Below are 13275 nucleotides of genomic sequence, written 5' to 3' on the forward strand. Positions count from 1 at the left end.
TGATTATTAATAATATGGGAAAAAAGCAAGCAACAAAGTGGAAAACCAAATCTTAAAATCAAACTTGACAAACGTAATGGAGAAAGACAGTTATTAAAATGAGATCAGTGTGAATGTGGTAATATGTAATTTAGAAAAAATTTACCCCTCACTCATTTAATCTGTTTGACAATGGTGCTACTCTGAGGATGCTGAAGTGGTACATACCGTGTGCCTTGAGCACTTATACTGAAAACAAAACATAAACACAGGCAGTAGGAGTTATTTTAAATTAAAATGCAGCTTGCACTAAGTAGCTGATACTATTAATAAACAATTGAATAACATAATTTCTTTTATCTTCTTGAAGAAAATAATGAAATGAGGTTTTGGAGTCTCTAAAGAAAGACCTTTCTTAAAGGGGGTAGAGGTTATAACCCTGTTCAAATAACAACACTTCATTCATTTCAGATGTGAACAGCTCAGACTGCTAAAACGGCAGAGGAGAGGCAAACAAAACAGATCAGAACTGGGAAGGCAAAGAAGGAAGCCGTGCTATGAGGGGGCTTAAACTCGTCTTAGCATTTACTGGTGCTGGCAAGACCAGCATGAGACGACAGACTTTAAAGCTGCCCTTAAAAAATTATTCTTCAGATGTTAATATAATTATTCATAACACGCCCGGCTGCCTTGTCGTGCAGAGACCACCTGACTTCGGAGAGCACAACTTATCAATGAAAGAACACATGTCAAACATCCCTTGTTATTAAACCATGTCACATTCTTCCTCGTCCGTGGTACTTATTAGACTGCAGATCCCATAATCCTCTTCTGAGTCCCTTCTGCATTTAATTCAGTTCAGTCTTAAGTAGTTAAAGAAACTGTTTTCAGTGGCAACTAATAACTACTGACCTACAGTGACACTGCACTACAATAGGCCTGTCAGCCCTGAAAAAGTTGTACCAAAGAAGCTGATTAGGACTTCAAGAGGTTTGCAGCAAGAATCAATGGTTGGTCTGTACTGACGCTGCGTTGCCGGCACAGAAATGATAAAAGTGGAACCCCATTAGTTATGCCTCATTAAGCTGCACAACACTTCTAAAAAGAAATTTGTTTAGCCTGACCAAAACCTAATACAATTTTAAGCTCTCTGTGTTGCATTTTTCAGGGCACCTCAAAAGCATCAATAAAATAAAGGCCAAGAACCAAGAAAAGGAGGAAAGTATACAGGCATGAATCTTTTACTTCTATGTGTTAACCATCTATTTTCCTAAAGAAAGGGCACAAGAGAAACTATTTAGAGGGAAGAAAGTATATTTCATACCACAGAAAAGCCCAAACTTCAAATGCTGATGTGAAAAGTTACTGAAAAGTCATATTTGCTTTAATATTACCTGTCAAATCTTTGCTGCTGGAAAAGGGGAGGAGGACCTCGCCAGGAATCCTGGGGCCTCATATCTGGAAGATAAACAGGAAAGGGTTGAACAGGAGATTTTTTTTTCTTTTGAAAAGTAATCACTATTCAGCTACCCACATATATTATAATTAAAAATTCTTGAAAAAAGTTGAGACTGAATATAAATTAAATAACTAGCATAATTGCACACCCTGGAAATGTAAAAAGATATGAAACCAACAGGGTCAGTAAATCTGTCTGTTAAATTATTTCTCCTTTGATAACAAAACAGTTTTAGAAGCCTTGGTCATTAAAACTCACGTTTCTCTCTCCCTCACTATCTGTGTACGTACGTATGTAAAGGTATACATGTATTTTACATTTATATTTTAAACGCTGTGTAAAACGATGGTATTTTGGTTTTATCCGTAAATACAAACTGAACGAATAGTAACTTTAACAGAAATCCTAAAATTTGCCCCCGAAACGTGTAAACTGGAAAGAACGCTGACTTGCCTAGCTGTGCTAACATGAAGCAGACAGTACACAATTTCTCCAACACAGGTCAGAAGACATGTTCATAAAGGGACCGCCCACTTCCCTATTGTTATCTGAGAGTCAAACCTCTTCCCCTAACAGAAGCTAAGCTGGGAACATCGAACGAATTACAAGGAATAGTTAAGTGGCTGCTGGTCCTCTGTGTAAATGGGATGAAGGGCACCCCCAGCACAGTCGGCAGGTTGGTATCAACCAACCACCATTCCAGTCCCCAGTCTCAGTCATCTCAGCCACCTTCCGGCAGGGTCTGAGTGTGACCTAATTAAAACAGCTGTTCCAGGAGTTGTCTAATGAGGTCTCCGCGTGAGGACAGTAACCTCCTCCAGACTCCCAAGGCCCAAGGACAACAAGGCTTACCATAATGTATTCAGGCTCACATTTTAATGGAAACATAAACTAGAAACATGCTTTTCGAAATTACTTTCTTCAAGGAAAGAAGAAATGAAAGCTTATCTCTGGTTACCAACCAAAAAAATGCAATCTGGGTTTACGTGGGGGCGGGGCGGGGGGGAAAGAAGAAAGAAAAGTAGAATTGTGCTTTAAAACCCCCTACAAAGGAGAATCTGGAACAAGTAAGGCACCTGGCTGCTCACAAGGGTTCCAGCATGAAACACCCAGCTGCTGCTGCTCTGGAAGCAACACAGTCGAGGTACTGGCCCAAAGAAAGCCTCCTAGATGGACAAACCACCCCAGGGGAGCCACCCCAGCCCCTGGCCCAACGATCAGTGCACGCGCGAGGCCTTCACCACCATCACTTCCAAGCAGAATTCCATTCTGAACTGAAAGAAAGGTGGCATCCCTAGTCAATCTGCATTAAGTCCCCCCTTTTATCTCTTAAAAACCAAATTAGCAGCGGTCAAACTGAGAACAATGCTGAGGAGGTTTCTCGTTGGTCATTAGATATTCAGAACCTGAATGGAAACTCAGGAAGCTCATTGCCACACAATCCACAGGAAACAGGGCCAAGATACCTAGTCTAGGCCCAGAATAACTTCTGAATCACTATGCAGACTGTACACCACCAGAAAATCTAAATCAGAGGAGGTTAAAACCAGAAATTCTTACAAGACAGCAAACCACCTGTGCAGTTTACTTCTATAGAGAAACTTAAAATATACTATATGATTTTCAATGAGTTACGAGAAAGCAATCTACCGAAAGTAAAACCAACATTTTGGCCACTTTTCCTGATGATTACTTTGTTAAACTTGTAGTCCATAACCATTCAGATACTGCACAAAACTTAGGTCAGTGAAAATTGGTTAAAATGTCCCCAGAAGTATTATATTTTAATGTCTTATTATACAAAATTAGCTAATATAGCAAAGGTCAAAAGAAATACTGTAAATTTCATTTGGACCCCTGTCTAGCTCTGTACTTCACATGTCCCAGAATCACTGTGGTCACCCTGGAAACACGCCTCTTTTTAACATAAAATCTTAATTCCGTGATTCTGGTTGCACGGTGTCTCTTTATATATGATGTCATCACAGAACACACTCTCCATGGTATTAATAAAAGCTTCCACACAGGATCCCTAATAAATGTAAAACTGAATGAAGGTAATAAAAAAACACATTTACATTAAGAAAAGCCTTCAGAAATGTTTATCCTAATGTTTTATGAAAAATAAAGTCAGGGAAAAAGCTGGTATATTTCCTCCCAGGAACAGTGTTAAGTGGAGGGAAAGTCCTCACCATCAGGAATACATGTTCACTAGATCCAAATACGCTGCGTGTTAGATTAAGCACACCGGTATTTCTAAGTAGAATTGGAATGTAATGTTCACTAAGTGTAAATGCTTTTTTTGGAGAGGGGGAGCCCTTCTCAGTAGTCTAACTGTATACCTGTGTCTAGAAAAACAGCCAGAGCTCCTACCCCACCAATTCTGGTATGCCAGGTGCTGCCCACTCTGTTTTGCTTTCACTATTTCTCACCTCCAGGACCACTTTGTTTTTTTCCACACAAACTCAGCACATGCAAAAACTATAGTTTTTTTGTTAAAAACCTAAGCAAATTGTGTTAAGTCTTTAAAATATCTCTTGCTTTCAACCCAAGAAGAAAAATAAAAAGGGTTGAAGACAAATTTCAAGGCTACCTTTAAACAAATCTCTGCATGTTGCTCTGAGCAATATATATGGCCCTTAAGTGTTCATAAAGCAGAAATATTTCCTGGCTGAGAAGTAATGAAGTAGAATGTAAAACAAACTTATTATCATTCATTTGTATGGCTCTAAAAGAAGATCCATTTGAGAGGGAGAAAAAAAATCTGAGATAGTGAATTGCACTTCACAAAGGTACAAGCAAGAGAGAGAAAAAAAAAATGACAGCTAATTTTTTCCTGTGGTCTTTAAAAACGTATCCCTTTTCTAGAGCTCTACGGCCACAGAAACCAAGGCTTCACCAATAGCTCCTCAAGTGACAATTTACCTAATCAGCGCAGCAATCATGGAAAAGATTCCATGTTTACTGATTGCACTAATCAAAAATCACTTTTCAAATGCAGCTAATTGACAAGTTTACCGACTGAAATGAAGAGAAGTGACATGTCACGTTCTCCAGGTTGCAGAAGCGAACGCTTTATTCATGCTGAGCACTTGGGGCTGCACTTGACTCTGACAAGTTCCCAGTACCCGGACAATCACCCGTCAGCCAAAAACTGACAAATCAAAGACAAATCAAAGACTGACAGTGAGAAATGCCTGCAGCAGACACTCGACAGAGCTGGCAGTATGACCAATGGCTCTCCTTGATGTAACTCTGCACCACATGAAAAACCAGCTATGATATTGATACTACAAGTATTTTAAAAGACTGACTAAACAGTTTAGATCTCAATTTTACTAAAACTATTTCTAAACAAATTTTAAAGTTCAAAATTCTATAAAGAGGAATGCTGATCTTTTATCACTGAATACTTTCACAGTATCTACTATGTGCCAGGCACTGTTTCAAGTACTTAATAACTTAAACTCACTTACTGTGGATATTTTGTGAGATGGGTGTTCTCTGTACCATTTTAGACGTGAGGAAAGGGAGTACTGACAAAAGCCTGCCTGAGGTCACAAGGCTATTAAGGGGTGGAGGGAAAGCCAGGACCACCCCCGCAACACACTATGCTGCTCCATGATTCACGTGCACTTGTGCTACCAGCTGAGGTGACTCTTCATGTTATTTTATGTTAGAAGGACCAGGAGAGCTGCCTCCTCAACCAGGAGGCTCAGAAGCTCAGGGTCTCAAGAAGGAAAGACCAGGGATCTGCAAACTACTTTCAATATTTCCAATGTTTAGAATTCACATGACTACACACACCCAATTAAGACAGGAAGGTAAAATAAACATACTTATTAACACATGCACGTCGGGAGTAAGCATCTTGACAAACACAGATTCATGGGGAGAAAATAAAAGATCTTGGGTAAAACATCTGGAATCACTGCTCTTTTTTTTAAATACAATTTTTACATTCACTTTATTAGTAACTGAATGTGGAAACAGTTAAACATTAGAAGATAATTCTTTTTGACATCTGACATTTTTTTTGAAAGTCCATAATTACTTTTTTTCTGTTTTGTAAGTTAGTTCAATTTGTATCCATTTATTTTTATTTTTTTTGAATTTCATTTTATTTTTTTAATACAACAGGTTCGTATTAGTTATCTATTTTATACATATTAGTATATATATGTCAATCCCAATCTCCCAATTCATCCCACCACAACCCCCCACCCCGGAATCACTGCTCCTCTTAAAAGGGTAATACTACCTTAAAACACTTTGTATTCAAAAAAGATATGTAAATATAAATGTAAACGTAAGGGATCAGATACAAATTAGAACAGAAAATACATAGAGAGAGATGAATGGATAGACAGATTGATCAACGGATGGACAGATGGATGGACTTGTTGGCATATACACAAGGATTAGGTCTGTCTGCATAAATATGAAATCTAGAGGTCACAAGAGACCATGAAATAAATATGCCAGAAAAATATTAATGACAGTAAACTAAAAAAAGAAAAGAAAAGAAAAACCAAATCTTATGTTGAGCCACATGGAAAGAGCATTGGGGAAAACATCCCAGAACATGGAATTTCATTTCTTGACAGCTGGCAGCATTTGTCTGTGCTTATCATACAACTGTGACCAGTTTACTACCATGCAACAACTATTCTAGATTAGGCCGATTATTTCTCCAACACATCTCTTACAAAGGTATCAGGGAATACCGTGTGAAATGACATGGTTGCCTTCTAGGAAGTCCAATCTCACAACCCCAGGCTTTTCTAGGTTCTCGTATAACCAAGGGCAATTAAAAATCTTTAGCCTATCCCAATCCTGCTTAAACTTCTACACTTCTGGCTTATACGGATATGATTCCCAATTTCCTCTCTCCTAAGCAGGTATCAGATCCTTATTGCCACCTCCAGGCAGATGGCATCAATGTCTTCAGGCATTTCAACCTCCACACAAATCAGAACTATCTTGCTCTTCCAAGATGGAAGAACGCTCCAACCTCCTGTGCTTCCAAACTCTCTAGTCCCCCAGGTGCCCTCCTGCACTTCGCAGGTTCAACTACGCAGCCCTTTAGTACCTCCATTCCCACCTTCTCCACTTGGAATCCACTTCGCCCCAGATCAGTCCAGACTTTCACCATCTCTCCCTAAACAGAACCACCACCAAGTCTTTCCACAACAAAGTTGTGGTTCTAGAAACGAGATGTAACTGCACACTTTTTTGCTTTAAAAAGTTTTTAAAAACCCTTGCCAAAAAAGAGACAGAAGAGTTCAGTGGTTTGTGTGAGTCTAAGGATTAAGACATGATAACAATCTCACAGTAACCCTTACTAGAGAACAAAAATGTAGGAAACACTTTCTAACTTGTTTTATGAGGCCAGACGTGTGAAGAAAGCTATAAACTAATCTTTCATAACACAGAGATGAAAAAATAACCCACACTATACTGACACACACACACAAAATTGATATATCACAAACAATTAGGCTTATTCCAGTAATGCCAGGTTAGTTTAACAGTCAAAAATAAATCTGTGTACATTCACCATGTAACAGAAGGAAACAAACAAACATTACCATCTCAAGAAATGGAGGAAAAGCATTTGATAAAATTCAATACCCACTAGAAACAAGGAGTAGAAGGAAGCTCCTTCTATAAATGAAAAAACTATAGCAAATATCATATTTAATGGTGAAATATTACAAATTTTCCCCTTAAGACTGGGAATGAAACAAGGATGCCCACCATCACCACTTACACTGACTCACACTAGAGGTCCCAGGCAATGCAATAAAACTAAAAGACCAAAAGACATCAATATTAGAAAATGAATATATAGAACTGTCACAACTCACAGATGACAAGACTGAGTAGGGAAAAAATCCAAAAGAACATACAGACAAACTTTCAGAATACACGAATTTTAGTGAAGTTGTCGGATAAAGTCAGTATTCAAAAATCAACTCTTTATATATACAAGCAAGCAACTGGAAAACGACATTTAAAATATAATACTTACAAAAACATCAAAACACTTGAAATATCTACGAATTTCTTTTGTCTTCGATTTTTTATTGTGATGATTCAAGACCCAGAGAAAAGCTACAAGAGCACAAGAGTTCCCACATGCGCCTCACCCACTTTCCCCAAATGCTGGCTCATCAGATGACACTAAAAGGAAAAGGCAAGCTTTCAAGTGGAAAAAGATACTTCCAATACAAAAAACCCCCAAACAAACTCATAAGCAGACTATAAAAGAACTCCTACAAAGTAAAAAGAAAAAGACAACCCTTTAGAAAAATGGACAAAAGACCCATACAAGCACATCACCAAAAAAGATATCCAAGCAGTCAATAAACATGAAAAATTGCTCCAAGTCACCAAGAAGAGGCTAATTCAACGTGAGTGAGCTTCCACTACCTGTCCAACAGAGTGGCTAAAAGCGAACAGGCTGACAACACCAGGGGCTAGTTACAGCAGGGAGCAGCTAGACCTCCCCCACACTGCTGCGGGGTGTAAACCGGGCTGTGTCTGGCACTTCTCACGAAAGCTGACCGTGCACACAGCCCTGACCCTGCAGTTCTGGAAACGGACCCACCAGAAGCGTTTACAACACGCACCAGGACGTGAGAGCCTCACAGTGGTCCGTTCCAAGCACCCCCAAGCTGGGGACCAACTCCACACTACCCCAACTGGACAGATAAATGACAGTCAGTCACATAATGGGACACAGGAAGCAATGAGAACAAACGAACTCGCACTACAGCGACAGGCGGATAAATCTCAGAAGCAAAACACCCAACTAAAAAGGGCAAATTTAAAAAGGGTAATGGTGTTAAGAGACTGTTAGATACTATGTTAAAAAAAAAAAGACAAAACTAATCTATGGAAGTCAGGTTGCCTTTAACGGGCAGGGGCAGTGCCGGGGGGAGGACACAATGGGGGGCTTCTTGGGCACCAGTAACTTTTTAATTAATTAATTAATTTGGTTGTGTTGGGTCTTAGTTGCGGCAGGCAGGCTCCCTAGTTGAGGCAAGCGGGCTCCTTAGTTGCAGCTCGCCCGCTCCCCGGTTGTGGCATGCAAACTCTTAGTTGAGGCATGCATGTGGGATCTAGTTCCTGGACCACGGATCGAACCCAGGCCCCCTGCATTGGGAGTGCGGAGTCTTAACCACTGCGCCACCAGGGAAGTCCCAACTTTCTGTTTCTTGATCTGAGTGGTGGTTACGTGACTGTGATCATTTCATAAAAATTAAACTGTACATTTATGATTTGGCACTTTATGTATGTTACATTTTAATAAAAAGTATATGTGAAAACACATGTATAATAACCTAATTTTCAAAAATTGCATACATGAAGAATTAACAGAAGAAACACACTGCTTATTTCAGGATCATGTATTTATTGGTTTTTAAAAATATGTTTTACTATTATATACCATATTTTATTTAACTAACATGTATTACAGTTAACACACATTTAAAACATCAGTTAAAAAAAAAATCAGCCTCCCTACCTTCATAATCAGTTCCAATGCGTACTCTCTAATTTTACATTCTAAGCTTAATACCACCTGACTACTTGCAATGTACTTCAAGCTCATCATTTTCTCTCAGCCTGGAGTATTCCAAATTCCCCCTTGTTGGCTCAATTTAAATGTCGCATCCTGGTTGATTTTTTTTCCATAAACTTTTTCACTCCTCCCATCCCCACCCCCTTTGAAAAGATATGTTAAATACAATGAGAGTCCCAGCACTGATCCTCAGGTGACTCAATGTTTACAAGTCACCAGGCAGAGAGGGCCACTTGTTTCTTGCTCAAAGTGAATCCCTACTTTACAAAGCATACTTCCTATTTTTTAATGATGTAATTAAAGAGATTCTAAGTGGAACAGATTCCAATCAAAGTTTCTGATCAAAGCTTCTTTGTAAGTATAAACAAATTTTATCTAATTAAGTGCTATAAAACAGCAAATGACGAGTTAGTCAAAGTAATCAAAGGGAAGAGGGGACCCCACTATTTTAAATAAAATGCCCAGATGCTGACAAGAGTTGTCTGTTTCCAAAAAAGGCAAACTAAGAACTCTAAAATTGCAGGCCCCAAAGGGTAAGAAATTCTTTACCTCTGGTATGACCTTGATAAATGAAAGAAATTTCTGACTTCTTTCTCTTACTGTTGGGGCAGGATCCTGCAGGGTGGAAGGGGACCTCGGATGCAGTACTTGGATTTATATGAATCCCACACTGAGTGATTTTCTGGCAAGGGACTCCATGACTTTTACAGATTCTCATATGGCCTATGATTCCCTGATTAAGCACCACTGATCTAGGCAATATTTCCCAAAGTGTGGGACATATCACAGGTGGTACAGAAGATGATTTTCCAGGGGTCCATGAACAAGCTTGTTCTCTTCATGGCTGTATTCATTCTGATGTATATTTGAAAAAATACAGCAAGCACATCAAACCCATAATGTATTGATACACTTTACAAATTAAAAATAAGTCAATTTAAGTTAGTGAAAAAAAAAAAGACTTCAAAGGTTTAAGTAAGATGTCCAGGTGCCATATGGATAAACTATGGTGGCAGCAGGCCAGCAACTGGGCCTTAGGAAACAGGAGGTGGAAGGAAGCCACTTAACACAGAGCACGTGCTTTCACCTCTGCTACTCAAACCTCTTGCCACACCTCGGAAAGTCTACTCAATGCAACAACCTCAGAAATTCCCCACAACCATGGTCTTGAGAAATACTGGCTAAACTAAGCCACAGAGATTATACCTGGTCCTAGCACTTGCATCTCATTTTGTCCCCGTATTTGGAAGCTGTGATACCAGCAGAGATAGAAATAAATGGCAAAGAGCCACAAGGAAAAAGGAACTGATAAGGAACGTGTGAGTAAACAGCTGGCTTTAACAATTAGCTGGAGATGCTCTCACCGCTCACTGGTGAGATCTCAGGGCACTAACTCTTTCAAAGTGATTAGACTTTTCTGTTGTATGTGGTACATGTTGATACATATTCCACATGCATTACAATTGGAAATACTCAGAAATGCTATTTGCTAAATTTTCGGGGGAAAGCAGTTGAGGGAACTACTGTACCAAGCAGATCTCCAAGAAGCCCATTAAACCCTGTGCCCCTTCTGTGCTTCCTGCACTAAATGGAAAAAAACCGCTGAAGTCCACAGATTTCATGGTGGAGTCTAACAATGCGCCATTCAGTGTCATTAAGCCACACAAAAAGACACACAGACAGACAGACAGACAGAACACAGTGAAAACAGGACCCTAAGAGAAGGAGACCATCAGAACTCCTTTCTTACAGGGCTTCAGGTTAAAAATGGTTTTGTAACTAAATCAGCATGAAAACAATACTAAGTACACAGCATAAATATTTCCCAGCAATCCTCACTTTAATCTGGTTCTTTCTTTGACAGGTTAACTTTGGTTTAAAAGGAGTTCTAAGGGTTCTCCGCAATAGAGTAGCCCTTCCTGTTTTTTCTAAATTTAATTTTTATGAACTATTTGAAACATTCAGAAAAAAACTTAAATGCTAGACACTTGGATTTAACAAATGTTAGCATCTTGCCACATTGTCTCCCTCCTCCCCAAGCAGGGGCTGACTGGTGGGGCAGCAACCAGACAACCCGGAATGCAGAAGCACAGGCTTCACAAAGAAAGTGGCTCTGAGAACTTGGCGCATGACCTACACTTCCCTGAAAATGAGCCCGGCCACAGAGCTCAGACACAACAGTTACTGGGGATACAGTTTAAAATTAATACAAAATCCGAAGCCCAACACTCAACTATTTTCTCCCATTTCCACTGCAGTCTAAATGCCATATAATCACCTTCACAGTTAACATTTCTGATTCACTTCTGCCCACAAGTTATAAGGGGTCAAGGAAAGGCCACAGTCTTCACAGAACCACAAGGTTAAAGGCATATTTCTACCTAAGGCAATGCCTGTCTTTATGTTAGGCAGTTACTAAAATACAATTTGAATTAAGAAACAGATACTGATGTCTTTCAAGTAATTCCAATTCCATGTCTACTGCACCTGATTTAATTGCCCCATTACCTGTATTAACGGAATAAACAGGAGCTTGTTTCCCATACCTTTTTCTGCATATGTTCACCCAGAAGCAGATTTAGAAATGAAAATAAGAAATCCAATTCATGTTATTCAATTAACTATATACAGATAAGATAAAAATATCTGAAAGTCTGTATGAAGTATTCTCTTCTAATTCTTCTAAACATTATGTTTTTAAGTCCACTATGTCTGCACTGACATAATAAATCTTTTTAGCAATGAAGATCAGAAGCCACCCTTTGTCGCAGTACTTAATTTAGCAGGTAAAATAATCCATTACTGAAAACTTACTTGACATAAGCTTTGGAATCTGGGCTTGTCCTCTCAACAGTGGCCGGTACAAGTTTCCCTGGTAAGTCGCAGGTGGTGGTGCAGCATTGCTGTAAACGCCAGTTCCAGAGCCTCTGGGCATAACATGGCTATAAAAGGACCCCCCAGCCAGCAAAACAATTATATAGACATATATCCAACACATAAGAAATAAATGCTGGCAGCCGTCCTTTTACTACTAAATCTGATTAAGACAATGGAAATTTAAAAGATTTATAATACAAAGTTCAAAACAGTACCTGATAATGGTGACAGCAAATACTCACTTATCACACCAAAGATTTTTAATAATCATGCAAATATTTATTAATTACTTTATGCAAAAAATAATTTGAGTCTATTTCTCTTTTTTTGCATTATATTTAGTTTTGTTCTCAAAGACCCATGCTGTTGCTATCACTATGCAGTTGACCCTTGAACAACATGGGTTTGAACTGCGCAGGTCGACTTACAGGTGGATTGTTTTCAATAGTAAATACTAGAGTCCTATACAATCCACGGTTGAGGATTTTCGACTGCTCAGAGGGTCAGTGCCCCTAACCCCAGAGATGTTCAAGGGTCAACTGTATATACTACTACTCTATATCTTACTATTTTCAGTTTACTATTGATCTATCAAACATTTCCCTATATCTTTCATAGTCTTCCTAGGTGTTAACATCTGTACCTATAGAATATTTACATGTTGATATCTCACATTTTACTACACCAGTCCACCATTTAGTACCAGTAGTACAGACAACAATGCATAGAGAGATCTGGGCATATAACTAGGCTCCTCTAAAATATCTTCTCAGGATAAATTCCAATAAGCAGGACTCTGGATCAAAAGTTCAGAGTACCTTCAGAACTTAAAACTCTATTTAGAGGTATTTCTATGTTGCTTTCCAAAATGGCTGAAATAATGCAAAAAAGAAATCTTTTAAGAATATTTTAGATTTGCATTTCTTTTACTATTAAGAATGAAGACGACCAAAGAACCACAATAGAAACTATCCTAAGCAGTTAATCCCCACAACAACTTCATGAGTTAAGTAGGTGTGATTATGATTCCCATTTTACACACAGGAAATGGAGGCACAAGGCGGTTCAGTAACGTGAACAAACATATCAAGGGGTAGACAAGGCATCTGATCCAGACGTTTAGGATCCAAAGCCCGTGATCCCACTGTCCCTTACTAGCCACTGTATAAAGTACATGCTGCTGATGGTAACCTACTGCCTAAATCCCATTTTGAATCTTAAGGTTTTCCTATGAATTGGAAATATCTATTTATGAGTTATCATCATTAATTCACAGATGATAACTCATTAATATTTACCCCAGCACATTGCTCTTTTTATCCCAGCTTTAGGTGTTACTGTTTCAAAGCCCTCTCTTTTATATACGGTT

At 38.9% G+C, this 13275-nt stretch overlaps 1 protein-coding gene across 1 annotated transcript in view; it reads right to left on the minus strand.

Moving 5' to 3' along the window:
- Positions 1-13275, minus strand: part of XRN2 (5'-3' exoribonuclease 2) — a 78805-nt gene that overhangs the window by 6853 nt on the left and 58677 nt on the right. The window contains exons 27-28 of the mRNA XM_007122992.4: positions 11844-11971; positions 1374-1437 (exon numbers count right to left, since the gene is read on the minus strand). Of these exons, the coding sequence (XP_007123054.1) occupies positions 1374-1437; positions 11844-11971 (192 nt within the window). The remainder of the gene's footprint in view (positions 1-1373; positions 1438-11843; positions 11972-13275) is intronic.

The sequence above is a fragment of the Physeter macrocephalus genome, chromosome 14 (genome assembly GCF_002837175.3).
Source record: "Physeter macrocephalus isolate SW-GA chromosome 14, ASM283717v5, whole genome shotgun sequence".
NCBI classification, from domain to species: Eukaryota; Metazoa; Chordata; class Mammalia; order Artiodactyla; family Physeteridae; genus Physeter; species Physeter macrocephalus.